This window comes from Carassius auratus, chromosome 11, assembly GCF_003368295.1.
Source record: "Carassius auratus strain Wakin chromosome 11, ASM336829v1, whole genome shotgun sequence".
NCBI lineage: Eukaryota > Metazoa > Chordata > Actinopteri > Cypriniformes > Cyprinidae > Carassius > Carassius auratus.
In genome coordinates this window covers 519,495-539,681 of record NC_039253.1, presented here as the reverse complement: position 1 = coordinate 539,681, position 20,187 = coordinate 519,495, and the positions used below count along the sequence as shown (strand labels likewise).

Below are 20,187 nucleotides of genomic sequence, written 5' to 3'. Positions count from 1 at the left end.
ACAGTACAAAACTCATTCAGTAAATAGAAAGCCTGTTCTGACCTCAATGTATAGTACAGAATATAAAGGTTATTTCAGTACAGTATAAAATTCTTTTCTTGTTTTACTTAAATTCAATAATAACTTATTAGCATCAAACAATTTCTTTCAAATATTCAGTTACCTTTCTGCTCTTAGAAGTGTGAAGTAATTCGATTTAGAGGAGAACTTTCGCTGTTCAGTAGATGGCGCTATTGAGTTTCCCCAAAAAGTATTATGACAAATATCAAGACTTTTAAATATAAAACTAGGCTATGCATGTTTATCATGTATGACTAGGTATATTATTAGTTGCTAGTTATTTGTTTGCAAATGCTACTTAATATTCAATATTGTGCGTTAATCCAACAATATTCAAACATTTTGAACATGACCTATAATTTTAGGGTTTATTAGTTAATTAGAATTTATAGACCTCAATTTTCCCAAATTATTAATCATTAAAAAAGTAATATCATTGTAACAATACTAATTGAAATTATATCAGCTTCGCTAAACAGAATTAAAACATTATATTTATTTATCATATTTCAGTGGATGAGAACTACCTTTATATTTTCCACCATATTTCAAAAGCCATGCATCATTTTACAGTGAAACATAACATTTCTTGCTTCTTAACAGTTAAAATTGGACCCCCCCCCCACCCTTTTTTTTAATCATGCTTCAAAATGCACAATAATTATCATAATTAACGCAATCAGCACCCCAACAATTTATAGCTTCATTCATTTGCACTCCATGTGATGTAACTTAATAACAACGTTCCAAGTATTGTTATTTCTAAAGTATCATAAAGGCTATCTTAAGGGGTTTTATGGTTGCGAAAGAATGATTACATTACAGGACATATACACATGAAGCAAATACTTTTATTGTGAATTCATATAAAACCACAGGCAACAACAGGCGCACACCATAGAAAAATAGCATATGTGCAAATGTCTTTGAGGTTACAGGCCAAATGTCCAAGCAACGTCAAACGAAAGCAACAGTTAAAGTGAAAGGTCATGTTTTTAAAAAGAGGAAGAACTACTGAACTGTAACGCTTGGTATAAAGATGCATGCTGAGGTATTGCAAATGATAGTGGTCTATAAAAAGTCTGAAGTGTTTTTCCTAAAGGGTTGTTGCATTTAGAAGTGCTAATGGAATCTTAACATTAAATACTCTGCAGAACTGCATTAGATTTAGAACTACCTACATATTTAGACTGCACCAAAAACCAGTGAAAATAATGAATAAATTATTAATTCATGAAAAAGATCCAGTTAACCATTCACGTTTGTTAGTGTTGTGTGCTTAGATTTCCCTGTTGGTCAGAGCTCTGCATTAAGCAAACTTATGTGAAACTGTAAGCCAATAAATCGCTTAACATCCTAACAGAGACATGCTGGTGTCCGTAAAGAGTGAGATATTTTTATAATAACAATAATACTGATACATACATCAAACAGTAGATCATATCTACAGAACCGTCTGTTCAAAGCCTTATTCGTATTAGAAAACTGGTCACAACCAAATCACAGATCTTAATAATAATTTCAACTATATTGATTTTCTAGTACCAATAAACAAGTCTAAAAGAAGTTCTAGTCTGATTGATTTCAATCAAAACAGGCCCAGTTCTGTGTGTGAGAAACATCTGGAAACTTACACCCATGGCTCTCAGGAAGCAAATGTGTAATGAATGGGTCCTAAATTGAGTTACTTATCACGTCTCTAGTTATTACTACCTGCTTGGTACATGAGGAACTGATGAGTTGTGCATCAAGGGAAGATTTCAGAGATCTCATCTACCTCGTAATGACCCTGAACGTTTGTCTGAGCGCAGTGGTCATTTCTCCAGGAGCTTGGCTAGGTTCTGTCGCAGGTCGCTCAAGTTGCAGATCTTGACGTCTAAAGTTTCTATGACCTTCTGCATCGCGATCTCTGCCCTGCCCCGGGCATCCTGGGACGAAGCTAAAGCGCCCTCTGCTGATCGCACTCGTTTCTCCAACTCCGAGTTCTTCACTTCCAGATCCTAATGCCAAGACAAAATCTTCTTAAGTCACATAAAACTTATAATTTTTTAGTTATTTTAGGCTTTCAAGACCTCAAGTTTGCTCTACAGGAAATAGAAGACAAGCATATGGCAATACAAAGACCAAAACTAAAGCTATAGTAAAATCAAGAGGAAACAAATGTACAATGACGTTACAGAAATAATATTATAGAATTAAAGGTCACGATGAACATTAGAGTAGCATAATGAAAAAAGGCCATAAAAAAGCATTTCCTTGCTTAAAATAAATGTTAGCTATAAATGAAATAAATTATAAAAAACAAGCAAAGAAAAAAAGTTAAAAAAATAGTCATTTTAATTTGATTTGAACTATGTAATAAAATAAACTGAAATAAAGATACATTTACAGAACTAATAAAAACAGCAAAAAAGGAACTAAAATTAAAACGTGAAAATATAAAAATGAAAGCTAATTCAAAATGACAATAAAAAACTATAAATGATACTAAAATGAAAGTTTTCTGAAGCTAGTGAAAATACTTTAAATCTGTATTTTACTCGACTAAGAGTAAAGTTAAAGGAGTTTACCTGCATCCTTTGACAGGCTTCTTCCCTTTCTTTCTCCAGCTCAATTACATCTGGTTTCTTGCCTCGTAGAATACTTATTTCCTGTAATAACCATTTTTACTATAAATAAAGAATATTCTGCACCAAACTGCTCATCTTACAAGTAAATGCAAAAGTACTTCTATTTTGAAAATTCTTTGGTACAAAACTGACTTTAAATGGGCTGAAATATTTTAAATGTGTAATGTCTCATTACATACTAATTCACTGATCATGTTTAAGCAATTCTGTATCTCAGATTCATGAGTTCAGTTTTATGCATTGCCTTAGACCAGGATCACAATTTCAGTAATTATGCAAAGAAGTACTTATAGTAATTATGCACAAATAAGTGACTGCACTCTTAGTGTCACTAACACTAATTACTTAAGTACATCATGAGTATTAGTGGATGCAAATCAACACACACAAAAAAAAAAATCAAATATTGTGAGAAAGGCCATATAAAATTAAGGAATTTTAGGCCATAAAAATTTGGTTTGGATTTTACATTTTGGTTGGACACACACACACACACAGCTAGAAGCCACATCACAGGGTGCCACTGTTTTTAAAATGCCCACAGATGATTCAGTTTGTAAATCAATTATTTTATATTAAATAGACATTGCTAAAACAGCTTACAGTGTGGACATTATAACAGGATCGATCTATGGCCTCGACAACACGCCATAAGTGTCCAGCGTAGACATGCTCAAAAGATGGAGTTGGAGTCTGTAGCAGTGTCAGTTAGCACTGTAACTACATTAAGCAATCTTTACCTCATCTTTAGCTTTGATAAGAGCCTCCATCTCTGCAACAGTCTGGGAGAGCTCCTCGCTGGCCGTCTCGCTGGAGGCAGAAACCCCCCTCTGAGCCTCCAGCTCTGCCACCTGAAACACAAACCAACACAACACAGCTATTACAAGACTGTCATCAAACTCAGTCTCAGGCAAAACCCTCGCCCCACTGTAGACAACCATCAGAAAAAAAAACTACATTAAAAACATCTGCCAAGTATATATATCAAATACATTTTCAAATAGAATTAGTTTAATATTATGAAATATGAATGCAAAAATCTTTAGTTTAATATTATGAATGATTAATTCAAACATATCGTTAGTTAAATATATTACAAAATATTAAATCATAAATATCATTAGTTTAATATAATTAATAAATGTCATTAATATGAAATATTCAATCATAAATATCATTAGATTGGTACTATTAAATATTAATTCAGAAATATAAGAAGGTTTTGACATTTAACTACTTGAACTAATTTAGTTTTTTTATATAATTGTCAAATTATTTAATCTTCTAAGAGATTTACCGACCTTGACACACACTCATGAGATCTCATCATGATATCATTTCCTGTTTCATGCTTTTTTCTGCATGCTGGCTGTATAACACAATGTTGATTTAATGACCAAAAAAGTTGTTCAAATATTAATATTTGAACAAAACTGTTTACTGCTTTTTTCTCTAAGAAACAATTATAAGACATTACGCCAAACTAATCAATAATTTATCTATTTATTTATTAGAAAATACCATCTGTACAAAGGACTTACATGCATAAGTCCGAATCAGAATTTATATCTATATACGTAACAAAAAAATTTTAAACTGAAAATTGTGGTTATTTCCAGGTTACATAAAGTATATAAAAAAAAGGAAAAAACATCAATGTGGTCTCAGACCTTTGGACCCCACTAAACAAACAACAACAGCAAAACAAAACAAAAAAAATGCTGTAGAAACTACCGTATTTTTCGGACTATAAGTCGCATCCGAGTACAAGTCGCATCAGTCCAAAAATACGTCATGACGAGGAAAAAAACATATATAAGTCGCATTTATTTAGAGCCAAGAACCAAAAGAAAACATTACCGTCTACAGCCGCGAGAGGGCGCTCTATGTCTTCCGTGTAGACTACAGGAGCACTGAGCAGCATAGAGCGCCCTCTCATGGCTGGAGACGGTAATGTTTTCTCTTGGATCATGTCAAATTAATTTTTATAAATAAGTCGCACCTGACTATAAGTCGCAGGACATGAAAAAAAGTCCGGAAAATACGGTAAATAAAATGCCACACGATTCCATGATTTAGCATCGCATCTTCAGATATTACAGTTCACAGGAAACACTATCTCATGGAAAAGTAAAGCGGGTCATCGCTGCACTGGAGCTTTTAGCGCTGTCACAACTCAGAGCTATTTTTCAGTTCGTGTGAGGGAGAAACTTGGTGGTCTCAGTTTCCCCACGGTCATTTGTCTTCCCTCTGTTCGGGACAATGAAGGCGTATTGTCTTTTCCTATAAATATCCGTCTGCACGCTCTCTGAAGACCTGAACTACATACGTTACCTGCTTGATGTTTGCTTCAGTACACAGAACAGAATCCTTTATGTGGGATTATATAAAACTGCTGAATTGAGTTCAGTTTGCTTGAGCAAATGCTAAAACTAATTGCTAACACACGAGAACATCTCACTGTGGATCTTATTCTTATGTGGTCCTCAAAAAAGCAGTTGTTTTTTGTAATACAAATAGTTTTGTATTAGCTTTCTGAAATTGTGTTTAAATATGCAAATAAAGGATTATCTGATTAAATATGCAGTAATTTGAATAGATTAAAAAAAAAATCTGAACCCAAGTTCAAAATATTTGTTTGATTTTGCTAACACATTATAGTCAAAGGTTTTGACGGAGGGTGATATCCTGTAGTTTAAATAGGAGCACATCTGCAATATAGCAGCAGACACAGAGTGAGCTGCTGCAAGGAAAGAGCATAATCCAATCTGTCCTAAACACAAGACAGGAATTATATTAAGGGCTTTAAAATAACTCAGAAGATATAGTTAACACATGTAGTAGATGCTCTGACAGGCCTCTTGCACGGTTTAATGCGTTTGAGATGTGCTGGTTTCCCACATGTATATATTCTTCATCTGTAAATATCAGAAAGTCATGGATATATTTCTGAACGAGCGTCACCATGCGTAATGCATGCCAAACAGAAAGAGTGCAGTAATTATGACAAAAACGTATATTTTGCTAAAATACTTGTTGTTGGACAATAAATGTGCCATAAGTTTAAACCTATAATTAAATGTATTTATATGATAGCACTAAATTGTCTGTAATGGGGGTAATCAAAGCAGCCGAATACAATTAGGCTATGCTTTTTTTTTTTTTTTTCGTTCTTAGTTTAGTGAGTTTTTCATTATTTGTGTTTTTAGATTGTAATGTTACAATGATATAATGTAATGTGATCTTAACCCTTTTTTGCACATAATTTACAGCACAGTCTACATGGCTAGGTATGTTTTCATAATCTTTAATAAGTACATTGAGTACATTAAGTCCCAAAAAATTAAAATAAATAATACTGAGATATAATTTTTTTTTTTGGCCATACTGCTCAGCCCTAATAAATATATAAATACACAAGAACCAACACCAATCTGTGTATAAATAAAACAAAAATCTGCTGTATGTGAGCGCTAATGAAGTGGAGATTTCTGAAAAAAAAAGCTAATTTTGAGAACAAATCTTTCAAAATTAAGTACTGTAATTGAAATTAAAAGGATAAAGCATAATAAAATTAGAAGCAAAATGGCCTAAAATCTCTGCAGTGCCTGAGAAAAAGATGGTTTTGCCTTCACTCCTAAAAATAAGATTCTTTAAAGTTGCTTTTTAAAGGTTCAATGAAGAACCCTTAACATCCATGCAACATTTCCATAGTACAAAAGATTGTTTAAAGTGGACAAAATATTCTTTAGATTATTAAAGGTTCTTCAGATTACCAAAAAAGGGTTCTTTTAATAACTGTTCTCTAAAATGGGTTTTCTATGGCATCTCTACAAAAATGAACCCCAGGCTTATTTTCAAGAGTGTAGTGTCTTTTATTGTCTTTGACGTTCCTCACCTGCTCTCGTAGGCGAACGGTTTCTTCCTGATACTCGGCTAATTGTTTTTTCCATTGATCGATGCTGCTGTTAGCTTCATGAAGAGCGGCCACCAGTTTAGCATTGCTGTCCCGAAGAGAAAACAGCTCGGCCTCCGGGTTTCTCTCACATATCGACCTGCAGATAAACCAACATCTGGGTTTCAATTATGTTTCGGTCCTTCCTTCTGGAAGCTGAGGCAAAGACAAATTTCATCGAACGGTAGCAGATGGTAAACGCTGAGTTTTGAAATGTCATTTCTTTTGTGTTACCTTTATAACAAGAAAATCTGAAACAAGCTGTGTGCAAAAGATCACTGAAGTCCCTTGCCACATTTCAGATTTAAATAAGCCTGTTTTAACAGCTTCTTAAATCTCGTCTTATTTAATTCCTGAACACTGTGGCTTTGTGATGTTTTCAGCATTGGCGTATTCAATGTTGTGTTTTATGGTGATGTACATCATGATGTAATGTTTTATATTAGATATCACGAACAGGAGATTTGACAGGTAACATGGATATCTGAATGTTTTACCCTTCAGAAAGCATCTTCCTCATCTGTTCTTTCTCTGAGGATTCCTCCATATCAGCACTCTTGCTGCGAAACAACTTGTCCTCACTGGAGCCATTGACACCAAGCAATGGAGGAGACTGACGGTCCTCACACAGCACCTGAAAGACAATATTACCATTCATTAATGCTTTTGCTTTTGATTGACACCCAGGGTGCATTTGTGCTCTCAAAAATACAGTAAAAACACTAAAATTGTGAAATATTATTACAATTTAAAAAAGAGGTTTAATATTGTAATATATTTTAGAATTAAATTTATTCCTGTGATGCAAAGCTGAATTTTTAGCATCATTACTCCAGTTTTCAGGGTCACATGATCCTTCAGAAATCATTGATATGCTGCTAAAAAAAACACACACACACACAAAAAAAACAATATTTTTTCTTATCAATGCTAAAAGCGGTTGTGCTGGTTAATGTTAATTCAGAAACCATGATATAATCTTACTCATATTTTTGGGGTATGTGTGTGTTTATTGGATACAATAGTATCCAGAAGTGAAAGCGAAAGGATTCTATTTCAAATAAAAGCTGTTCTTTTGAACTATATATTCATCAAAGAATCTTGAAAAAAAAAATTCCACAAATATTTACCAGCAAAAATTTATAACAATCATAATAATAACAACCATTAATAACTGAAGACTTATAATAATTGATCTTGTGACATTGAAAACTATAGTAAAATTACATTTGAAAATATATATATAACATTATAAAACTGTTAGTTCCGGTCCTTGATTCTGAGGAGCTACACTGTTTGGCAGAAAAATAATAATAGAAAAATGCAACCTTGGGGAGCATAAGAGACTTTTTTCAATAACATTCAATAAACCATAAATAATAAACTATACCATTCAGTAAATGTTAGGGTATCTCAACCACATCATAAAAATAACAACCAGTTCTTACAGAATTTTTATATCAGTGCAACATAAATTAGTAGATATTTACAACATCCTATATATACAAAATGTATGAAATCTCTACTCCTAAATACCACTACTGATATAGTGTTGAAATGTCCACATTTAATGAAAGACTATCATCTCATGGTTCAACAATATTATATATATATATATATATATATATATATATATATATATATATATATATATTTTTTTTTTTTTTTTTTTTTTTTTTAAGAACTTTTTAGTCTCATCAGGTGAGAAAATGAGCATGGCATGAGGCAACATATGGCATTGTTCTTTGATTCAGATTCAAAAGGACATCAGTTTATTGATGAGACTTGAGAAAACCAGAACAGTGCTTCTGGAAGAACTGGGATCTTTTGCTTATTCTCTATTACAGTATGTTGTGCAGTTTCAAACACGTCCAGTGTTTCTGTGCAGCGGCACACACTTGCTCTCAGAAAAGCTTGTATAATTCATCAAGCTCACACTCGGCATTCCCCAAAGGAAGACTCAGGCCGATGACTGGTTTACTTTCTCTACAGTGGTTCATATGGAGTTTGAGGTGGAGCTTTCTGTGTGTTTAATATGTTTAAAAGTAGAGCAAGAGGAATCAGAGACACGACATCTCCACTGCATAGTCAGTGTCTCGGGAGCTCCATTCCTTCAATAATGCATCTTGCAGATTTCTACATTCCTCTCTTATCGTGAGCCTATGTCAAACTGTAGAAAAGTGATACTGGACTTTAGATACTGGACTTTTTCTAATTAAACCACCTCAATCTTCCCCAAAATATCATTCAAGGCTCATGTTTGATGAGCGCTGCTGAAACAGGAAGTTGGAGCAGGACATGATGAATGGCTCTTCTTTTTTTTAATGATTTAATACTAATTTAAAATTAAAAGGTTAAATGAAATCAGTCTAGTTAGTGCAGAAGATATTAGTGGTACTAGTGTTACTTTAATATTGTTATTAATATACTATTTTAATCATTTTTTTATATTTTGGACCAGCTTTTATTTTTAGATTTTTCGTTTTTGTAATTTTATTGAAACAGGAGGAGGAGATAATAGTGGTAATAGTGTTATTTTAGCATTATTATTTATTTACTATTACAGTATTTATAGTTTTTTATTTTAATTCCAGTTATCAAAACAGGAAGTTCGAGCAGGTTGGACATATTTTATTATTATTAGTATTATTAGTATTTAAAGTCAATACTTTAGGTATTAGTGGGAGGGGTGTATTTTTTGTATCATTATTTGTATACTATTATTGTATTTATTAATATGCTTTTACTTTTATATTTTCAGTTGTCAAATTTTTTTATATTTTCATATATTGTATTGTTTATAAATATATTTTGTTTTTATATTTATGCCTTTTAGTTTCTATTTTAGTTTAGGTTTTTGTAATTTTGTTATGTCCTTTTATCATTTTTATTAGTTTTGTTGTTAAAAGTATTTATATTTGGCTCTATTTTTATTTCAGTTTCAGTATTATTACTTTTCATATTTTTAAATAGTTTCCAAGGTTTTAGTTTTTCTTCTAATATTACTATTTTATTTCATTTAACAAAAACAAAAACCCTGAGTGGGTGTATTTTTTTTATAAACATTTATAGATTTTGCCAAATGGTTCCTGTACAAACTTGGATGAAAGCAGAAACGTCATCTTCCAGGCAGTGTTTCATATCCTGCTAAATGCATACATTTAATTTAATTTTTTAATTTAAAAGACATCAAAAGAAAGAAGATATAAGCATTCATTAATTACTGTAATCACTCATACTTGAAGAGTTGGACCAAAAACATCAGTGTTAACACGGGCAAGTAGAAGTACTTTCAGTCATGCTTTACGTTTTTTCCTCAGCATCACTGATGACATCATAGACAGTGGCAGCTTTAATAGGCTGCATTCACACTAATCCACATCTGTTTCGACATATCAGATGTTTTGTCCAGACTGTTTACACATTAATTTTGTATCATAAAGTATTCAGAGATGCAAGTGCATTTAACCGCAGCCGTGACCTTCAGCACAAACAAACACAAAACGCACATGAAGTGACATAAGACGTCTATAATCGATTATGGTCTATTACTGTATTGATGCATAATCATCCGCATCCAATGCAGTGATTCATTCTGACACCCCTACAGGCAACATACACTTTCTTGCAAAAGGGTTCAATGCTCTGACAAAACGAACCATCTAAAACATTCCTTGGCATGCGAGAGACATTCACTGATGTTTCGCTATTAAAATAGCCATTATATAAACAGAATACCTGATTCGCCCAGAAAGCTCTTAGAAGCAGACACACATTAGGATTCAGTGATCAAAGAGTGCATTATTCTGTTTCACTATTTATATACTTCCATTCTTCACGAAAGACCCCAAAAACACTTTATTAATTAATAAGGGCAGCATTATTCAGCACACACGGTTGCTGTTTTGAACTCTGAACACTCAGGTTTGATTAAATAATGAATAGCTCTCAGTCAGTGGCCTGTTTCATGTGCTCTAGAGAAGCACGTCTGAACGCAAAGAGCTCATGGGACGAAAAGCCTGTCATGGCCATTAAACCACTACAGAATACTGTATGTGGGCTCACAACACATCAAGCATTTTGCCTTACCATTAATGGGTAAGATAATCAGTTTTCAACCAGCCTTGTATCGTAACAATGTCAGTGGTATAAGTAAATAAACAATTGATATTATTTTTCTGTGTTACCTGCACTAAGATATCAATGTTTATTTTTTTAGCTTAAATATGCCAAAAAATAAAAGTCATAAAAATATTATATACTGTATTAATATTTTTTCTGCTTTCACTGACGGATCTTTTTACCAACATCAGTTCTGATCATAACCTACCATATATATATTTTTAAATTTTCAGGATTTTAACCCTTTAAATGCCAGTTTGTTAACATAATGCCACTGTGGTTATTTTAATAAATAAATAAAAAACACATACAAACCTTTGTAGAATTCACAAATTTAATCTAAAAAAAAAATGTAAGGCCTTGCTGGCATAATCAAAACCTGAACAAAGAATGCATGATATTTTGATTTAATGGTGCTGAGATTAAATACTGCAATTTTAATGGCTTTCAATTAATTTTTTTCCTTTTTTCCTATTTCCTTTAAGTCTCAAATGTAAGTATTTCTTGTAAAACTTATATATATATATATTTTTTTTTTTTTTTTTTTTGATTTATTTTTTTTTTTTTGATTGCAGTAATGAGAAAGAGGTTGGGGACTGTCACAATACAAAACAAACTTTACATTTTAATCACTGCATTTTGTTAGTGTAATGCTTTCAGTCACACTTCTGAAAGGTTTAGCTGAAGTTAAATATGAGTTACTGTGCTTACCTGTGGAGAAGAGATGTTTAGGGCAGGACTCAACAGCTCAAACTTCTCCTGTGATTTATCCCGGACGAGCCGCGCAGACTCTTTAAACTCTTTAAACTGCTCCGAGAACTGCACAGACAATTACAGAGAAAACCTTCATAGTAACTTTATCAAATCTTTTTAACAAATGTATAGAAATTAGTTACAAAGGCCATTATATATTTGCAATAAATATGTGGCAAAACGTTATTGTTAGCCATGACTTGAAGTAAACCCTCTTTAAAAATATCACTTAACATTACATAATTAATACACATACATGACCTCTTGCTATATGTTATGGATCAAAATTTTTCCAAATTTGGCCCGTCATAAATACTGCTTAACCTACAATATTTCTCATTTAAGGTGATGAGAACATGCTTGCAAAGTTTTGCCACTCTCAGGTGTTCTCAGGAAATGTGTATACATGTATGCAATTCTTTTATTACTAGTATGATGTTTGCAAGTCTGTTTGATCCACAATTAATGGCAGTTGCACTGACCCAAAATGAAAAGAAATAGAACTGATGTATTTTGTCATATAAGGTTAACCTTTTGAGATTAATTAAAAAACATTCTAAAAACATAAAAAAAAATTCAATAATTTTAATTGTGAAATACAGTTTACAATACTGTTTATAACATTCATCAACATTTTACAGACACACATACAGGTTCATCTCAAAAAATGTGAATATTGTAAAATTATAAAAGTTTTTTTTTTACATTTCAAACAGTTAAACTTTCATATATTCTACATTAATTATATGTAAAGTAAAACATTTCAAAAGTTAATTTGTTTTAATTTTGATGATTAGAGCTTACAGTTAATGAAAGTCAAAAATTCAGTATCTCAGAATATTAGAATATTTACATTTGAGTTTCATTAAATGACCATCCCTACAGAATAAATTCCGGCTATTGCTTGTTCTTTAAACCATAATAATGTGGAAGACAATGGTCCAGAAGACAATCATTGACCCCCTCCACAAAGAGGGTGAGTCACAGAAGGTCATTACTGAAAGGTTGGCTGTTCACAGAGTGCTGTTTCAAAGCATAGTAAATGCAAAGTTGACTGGAAGGAAGAAACTGGGTAGGAAAAGATGCAAAAGCAACAGCGATCGGTGCAAGCTTGAAAAAACTGTAAAGCAAAGAGATTCAAGACCTTTGAAGAGCTTCACAAGGAGTGGACTGAAGCTGGAGTGCATCAAGAGTCACCACACTCAGACATCTTCAGTGGCTACCAAGCCACTTCTGAAACAGAAGCATCTTACCTGGGCTTAGGAGAAAAAAAGAACAGGATTGTTGCTCAGTGATCCAAAGTCCTCTTTTAAGATAAAAGTACATCGTGCATTTAATTTGGAAACCAAGGTCTGGAGGAAGACTGGACAGGCACAGAATCCAGGCTCCTTGAAGTCCAGAGTGAAGTTTCCAAATTCAGTGATTTTCTAATATTGTTAGAGAATATGAATATTTTCTAATATCATTACAAAATACGGGATTAGACGGATGTACGGTTACTTCCTCTACAGTCAAAAATCTGGTTGTTATATTAGACGGCAACTTGTAAACAATGTTACAAAACAATATTTCAAAAACAGCATTCTTCCATCTTTGAAACATTGCCAAGCTACGAAATATGTTACCTGTTTCTGATGCAGAAAAGCTAGTTCATGCCTTCATGACCTCTAGACTGGACTATTGTAATGCACTGCTAGGTGGTTGTCCTGCATCCTCAATAAACAAGCTACAGGTAGTCCAAAATACAACGGCTAGAGTCCTTACCAGGTCAAGAAAATATGATCATATTACCCCTATTTTGCAGTCTCTGCACCGGCTACATATTAAAGGGTCGATTCTCACGAGAATAAAAGATTTTTCCATGTTCTACTCACCCACCACGAAGCATCCTATGTGTGTGTGACTTTCTTCTTTCAGAATAATCCAATCGGGAGTTATATTAAAAATTCTCCTTGCTCTTCCAAGCTTTTATATAGGGCTAAGCAGGTGTTTGTTGTCAATACTTCAGAATACGTGAAATAAATTGTGCGCATCTGTAATAAAACGTTCCTCAGACGGCTCCGGGTCAGCAGACGTTAGAATTTTTATTACGTTTGAAATCTGGATATTTATCTTTGAAAAACGCATGGAAATATTACCACTCCACTCACATTCTGCTTGGAAGAGCAAGGACAATTTTTTATATAACTCCGACTGGATTATTCTGAAAGAAGAAAGTCACATACACCTAGGATGCTTCGAGGTTGAGCAAAACATGGATGAATTTTCATTCTCGGGTGAACGAACCCTTTAAGTTCCGTATCTGTTACAAAATATTATTAATTACCTACAAGACCCTTAATGGTTTAGCTCCTGCATACCCAACTAGTCTTCTACCACGCTATAATCCATCACGCTCGCAAAAAGGTCACAAAAATCTAGAAAACACAAGACTTTTGGAAGTACCTAATAGCAAAGTCCACTAAAGCAGGCAGAGCCTTTTTGCATTTGGCTCCCAAACTCTGTGATGGCCTTCCTGATAATGTTTAGACACACTCTTTTGCTTTAAATCTAGATTAAAAACACATCTCTTTGGCCAAGCATTCAAATAATGCATCTCATAATCTTGTACTGCAGTTATATCTGATCAAATGTGCAGTATTATTCTTTAGCATGGGTTAAACAAATTAATTTTACTTGGTTGGAACAGCAGCAATGCTAATTATGTCTCTATTTGTTTTTCTGTTTTTGCCAGAACTAGGAATTACACAAGCTTCAGTCTGGATCCAGAACATCTGAGAAGAGATGATGCCAACCCCTCAGAGGACCTCAGATGATGCCAACCCTGAAACAACATCCAGAACTACCAAATTTTGCTATAAGTTTGATTGCATCATATAATAATTGCTGTTAATAATGTTCATCGTCTGTTTGATTATGTCTTTAATTGATTTTTCCGTACATTCCTGCCATATGTACGTAAACTGACAGTCAGCACTGATAAGCTACTACTAAACATTGTAGAAACTCAGTTTTCTGTAAAGTGGCTTTGCAATGATTTGTATTGTAAAAAGTGCTATACAAATAAACTTGAAATGTTAAATGAACTGCAATGAACTGCATAATTTGGGGTGCTGTAACGTCTACTAATGTTGGTCCATTGTGTTTTATCAAGTCCAAAGTCAATGCAGCCGTCTTCCAAGAGATTTTGGAGCACTTTATGCTTCCATCTGCTGACAAGCTTTATAAAGATGCTGATTTCCTTTTCCAGCAGGACTCCACCAGCCCAAAGTGACAAAACTACTTCCAAGTGGTTTGCTGACTATGATATTACTGTGCTAGACTGACCTGAAGCCCATGTGGAATCTATGGGATATTTTCAAGAGAAAGATGAGAAACAGTGGATCCAACAATACAGACGAGCTGAAGACTCAATAATGCCTCGACAGAGCCATGCCACTCCTCACTGATGCTGGAGCCCCGACCAAGTATTGAGTGCATAAATGAACATACTTTAAAAGAACAGAGCTTTTCTGTTCTGCAAATCCTTTTTTTTTTTTTTTTGATTGATCTTTGGAAATATTCTAATATTTTGAGATACTGGATTTTTGACTTTCATGAGTTGTAAGCTCTAATCATTAAAAAAAAAAAAAAAATAAATAAACTTCACATGTAAGTAATCTAGAATATATGAACGTTTCACGTTTTTAAATAAGTTACAAAAAAAACAATATTCTAATGTTTTGAGATGAACCTGTTTTTATATATATATATATATATATATATATATATACACATACACACACACACATATATATATATATATAGAGAGAGAGAGAGAGAGAGAGAGAGAGAGAGAGATGTTAATTTGAAGCACAAATATTTATAATTTCATTTTTTTATGTACTTTTTGTATTCTAATAAATTAAATAAATTGGCCTGTAATTTGGCCTTGTATTCATTTATCAAAAACACACATTTCAAACATTTTTATTGCTCCACTAATGATTTTGAAAGCACTCTCAAATATTTAAACTTGGGATCACATGTGCCCCAAGGGAAAAACATAATCATCAAGTCAAACACATAAATATCAATCCATTATCTTGTTTATTTTTACAATTTATGTTGTTTTTGTTATTTTTTTAAATGCAACATTCCTATTAAGCATGAAGGGACACTCAACCACGTGCCATTTCAAAGCTGTAAGAAAGTCTTTCTTTTTCTGAACACAAAAGAAAATATTTTGAAGAATGTGGGTAAACAAACAGACGATGGTAGCTGCTGACTATAGAAGTCTATGGCTATATCTTCAACAGTTTGGCTCCCCACATTCTTCAAGACATTATATTTTGTGCACAACAGAAGATAGATGATGACATTTTTGAGTGAACTATCAATTTAATAAAACTGTTCTTCAACATGCATTTACCTGCTGAAGCTGCTGCTCCGTGGCAAACCCAAGGCCATACACTGTGTTGGCCCTGCTGTCCGCCCACTGGCCAAACTTCTGTGATGTTTTCGTGAAGGTCATATTAGGTGTAATGGTGCTGTTAATAATCGCCTTCATTAGAGCAAAACACAAGGATACCACCTTTTAATAAAAACAACAACAACAGCATCTTTTGATAAAAACAAAACGGCATGAACAAAACGGAGTTGGACGACCGTAGATGAGGTCTCTCACCTTAGTGCCCCCTACGCTGATAATGCGATACACGCTCCTGGCGGCATCATAAAAGAAGGACACGGTGACGGCGTGTTTGCTGGCCGGAATCCAATTTCGTTTAGTGTCCGGGTCAATTTGGAAGACGTGCGCCTTCAAGCTGAATAGTGGCTGCTCCCTTCCAAAAAAAAAAAAATTATATATAGCAGCAATTTTTATGTTTTATTATGCCCTAATCAAACACAATGTGATAAATGCGATACAAATTGACACTAATATTACAAGGTTTTGGTATTGGTTAATACTTTGATTTTTAAATGCTTAAAAGGATGTCTCTTATACTCACCCAGGCTGCATTTATTTGATCTAAAATACTGTAAAATCAATATTGTGAAATATTATTACAATTGAAATTAATTTAAATGTTCTATTAGAATATATTTTAAAATGTAATTTAGTCCTGTGAGGCAAAGTTGAATTTTTCGCATCATTATTCCAGTCTCAGAAATCATTATAATATGCTGATTTGCTGCTCATTATAAATGTAAAATTTGTGCTGCTTCATATTTTCATAGAATCCGTGATTCTGTTTTTTTTAATATATAGAAATTTCAAAAGAAAAGCATATATTTTGTATTATTTTGTAGCATTATAAATATATTCTTTACTGTAAATTTTGATCAATTTAATGCATTTATGATTAATATAAATATACAACTCTTTAAAATAAAAAAAACTTTGTGTACATGCATGCATTTTTCACATTTTTCTCCAACACGATACAGTGCATTAAAACTAAATAATTTACGAATTCATCAGTAAAAGTTCTCTCTCATGGGATAAAAACAATATATATATATATATATATATATATTTATTTATTTTTTTGTGTAGAGTAAAAGCCAATGGGTTCTGTGTTTTACCCACGTACTTTCATTGTATGGATAAACAATACACTGAGAAATTTCTAAAAATATCCTGTGTTCTGCTGAAAACAGAAAGTCAACTATCCCTTTAAAATCACTAGATTCAAAGTGCTCTCAAGTGTAGATTCAAACTCTGGGTCCATCAATCTTTCCTGAATGAAACCTCCAGAGGCCAAAGTGACACTCTGGCATTCTGGGAAGGTTATCTAGGACAGAACTCCTCCGGAAAAGGCTGTGCAGGTGCTCCATGCAGAAACTGTTTATTAAGCACTTCTGTTGCACAGTATGGTATATAAAAAGTGCTCCACTCCAACTTCTACAGTAATTTCACACTGCAGCCAATGTCTTCGTTCCGAGACCAAGCCTCCTGGATAGTTCCCAAGACCCCACTGCATTCTTTTATGCCTCTTAGTTGAAAGACTGAATCAAATCCTGCAAATACTGAAAGCAGGAACAGCAGACCACATAATAAACAAAACAGAAAAGAGACAAGTCTTTCTGTCAAGGAGAAGTCACCTGCTGGTTAATAGCATGCTGTTCTAACATTTCTCATCTGATTTATGTGATCTCTGACCCAATTACAAAGAAATCTCCAATAGCGCCAAATGTATTTACAGAGTGCCATTCGAGCCCATCTGAGAGCAGCCCATCTCAGTTCATTTTCCTCGCCTGCACAGAAGAGATTTTGAATCCATGTCAACAAAGCCAGCCTACCATGCACCATCAAACATGCATGTTTAAACAGTTTATTTCTGCAAAACGAATGCATAATATCATGACTAGGTGACCTATGAGCTCTTTATATATCATTGCATCTTTATCTATGTGCAATATAAAGTCACACAAGGATTTTACTACGAGACAGTGGGAAAGACAAGTAAACTTTCACACAAGTATTCACCTAAATTGTGTTTTTTATATGAGAACAAATTATCAATCAACAAAATTCTTTAATATATGAGAAATATATTTCAATCAATCAAAAATCTATATTTTTGCATACATATTTTCTATTTAAATTTAGTGTTTTTTGCTACAGTTTACCACACTTTGGTAACAGGATAGCAAAAATTTCCAAACGCGCAGAAAATGAAGAGACGATCAAAGCAGCGAAATATAATTTCTTCCGTAACGTGATGTAACATACATGTTGAAAAAAAGAAAACATTATAAAAAAAATTAAAAAACTTAAGTGAACCAATGGCTAATTGACGTCACGGCTCTAGCACTCTGTAACTGGAGAACTATGGCAAAAATTACCAAATTTGAAAATGAAAACATATAAACTATTCACATTAAAATGCATTTTAAAAAGACAGCAAAATTTAATTTCATGTTCACCTACAGCATTTTACATAAAACCATTGTGACTAGTTGACTTTCAACATTTTCTGAATACCACCTTTCACTAACTATTTTATTTTTTTTTATAATTTTTAATTTTGTTTGTTTTGTACCTTATTCATGGAAAGTAACACAGAAATGTATCAGTTTCAGCTTTTCAAGGTTATTTTTCTCAGTAACAATCATGAATGTTGAACAGAGTGAGGTGATTATGGCCTTCCTGGCGTTCCACAGTTGAACTGGAACAAATGCACAGCTTATAAGCAAACTGTAAAATCTGGAGAATGGTAACATTTACAATGCGACATGCATCTATTTAATCACAGAAAGCATTACTTTACAAAAACGGCCACCAATGACTACACAAATTTAATTATTTTACAATAATTTTGATGGGAATAAAGAGAAATCCTTCACATAATCAGAGCTGAGAGACAGAGTGACTTAAAATCCAGCGAGCCTCCTAACTAGTAGACAGCATTTTGCCAATTGCATGACTTGGTTCATTCTCAGCTGACTCGGAACGGACAATGATTACTAATTCTGCTATCTAGTTAGACAGCGCAGTAGATGTTGAGACACAGCAGGAATGTGAGCTCGCGTCCGCCTTTTCCAAACTTACGGCGTCCAAAAATACTGATCCAAACTAAAGTTACACTGAATCTACAACTGAAACACACAAAGTGTTAGCTCCACGGCTTCAAAAAGAGGTTATCAGCGCTGTACAAAATCAATCGTCGTGGCTTTTCTGTCATTAGTAATAAACGGAGAGTGAACTCACCCCATTTTCACACACGAAACGTTAAATCAGTGAAATGCAATCACTCCGGCTTTTTCCCCACAACTGATCCACGCCGTGTCGATCTCGGTCCAGTCTCTCCTGTGTATATGGCGATAACCATACAGCAATGTAAGTCTCAAAACAGTTGTTGTGCTTTGTTTGCTCCGTTATGGAGTGTATTTATAGAAACGGAGCTCTCCTTTGTCTTGTCTCTCTATTTGTTCTCGGTTTTTCGTCCTCATAGTCCTTTAGTTCCTCTCCGACGGTCTCGTTATCTCCACGCTTCTGAAAAGCACGAAAGCGTGCAGCTCTGTTCTTCTGTTTCGCCGACTCCTCATAGTCAGATTTCTCAAGTAATCTGGAACCCCTGAGCTCTACAGTGTTCACTCATATTGACCCCCTCGACTCCCGCGTGCTGTGATCTGTTGCCCCCTGCTGGCCGCGAGACGCACGGAGACCCTCACACTGAAGCTGGACGCTCTTATGTCCAACCACCGCTTTATCAAGGACTCCATCAAACTCCAACAAAATGCTGTTTTATGAATCTAATAATAAAATCTATCTATCTATCTATCTATCTATCTATCTATCTATCTATCTATCTATCTATCTATCTATCTATCTATCATCTTTTGGTCTATCTATCTATCTATCTATCTATCATCTTTTGGTCTATCTATCTATCTATCTATCTATCTATCTATCTATCTATCTATCTATCTATCTATCTATCTATCTATCTATCTATCATCTTTTGGTCTATCTATCTATCTATCTATCTATCTATCTATCTATCTATCTATCTATCTATCTATCATCTTTTGGTCTATCTATCTATCTATCTATCTATCTATCTGAGGAAGTTAAAACTGCCACAGGAGCTGCTGAAACAGTCTACTCAGTCCGTCATTGAGTCTGTACTTTGTACTTCAATAACTGTCTGGTTTGGTTCAGCAACAAAATCAGACATC

The 20,187-nt window shown here is 33.7% G+C and overlaps 1 protein-coding gene across 3 annotated transcripts; it reads right to left on the bottom strand.

Annotated features, from left to right (window-relative positions):
* Positions 1-889: 889 nt before the first annotated feature.
* LOC113110672 (homer protein homolog 3-like) lies at positions 890-19,629 on the bottom strand. Of its 3 annotated transcripts, XM_026274809.1 has the most exons (10): positions 19,301-19,629; positions 19,217-19,262; positions 16,187-16,343; positions 15,932-16,063; positions 11,479-11,586; positions 7,143-7,279; positions 6,589-6,745; positions 3,431-3,541; positions 2,631-2,711; positions 890-2,060 (listed from the first exon to the last, which is right to left on the bottom strand). In XM_026274809.1, exons 2-10 carry the CDS (start codon positions 19,219-19,221, stop codon positions 1,875-1,877), a joined length of 1,074 nt encoding a protein of 357 aa, XP_026130594.1. In that variant the 5' UTR covers positions 19,222-19,262; positions 19,301-19,629; the 3' UTR covers positions 890-1,874. The 3 variants fall into 3 exon arrangements, with proteins under 3 accessions (XP_026130594.1, XP_026130593.1, XP_026130595.1); XM_026274808.1 differs by having other exon boundaries at positions 19,217-19,629; XM_026274810.1 differs by having other exon boundaries at positions 16,187-16,336; positions 19,217-19,629.
* Positions 19,630-20,187: the final 558 nt, after the last annotated feature.

Bases quoted from the DNA above. Each gene is read 5' to 3' on its own strand.
- LOC113110672 (XM_026274808.1), bottom strand. The intron at 3,542-6,588 runs GTGAGGAACGTC...TTTGTGTTTCAG, and splicing joins CCGTTCGCCTACGAGAGCAG to GTGGCAGAGCTGGAGGCTCA. The intron at 2,061-2,630 runs GTAAACTCCTTT...TCTTGGCATTAG, and splicing joins AAGCCTGTCAAAGGATGCAG to GATCTGGAAGTGAAGAACTC.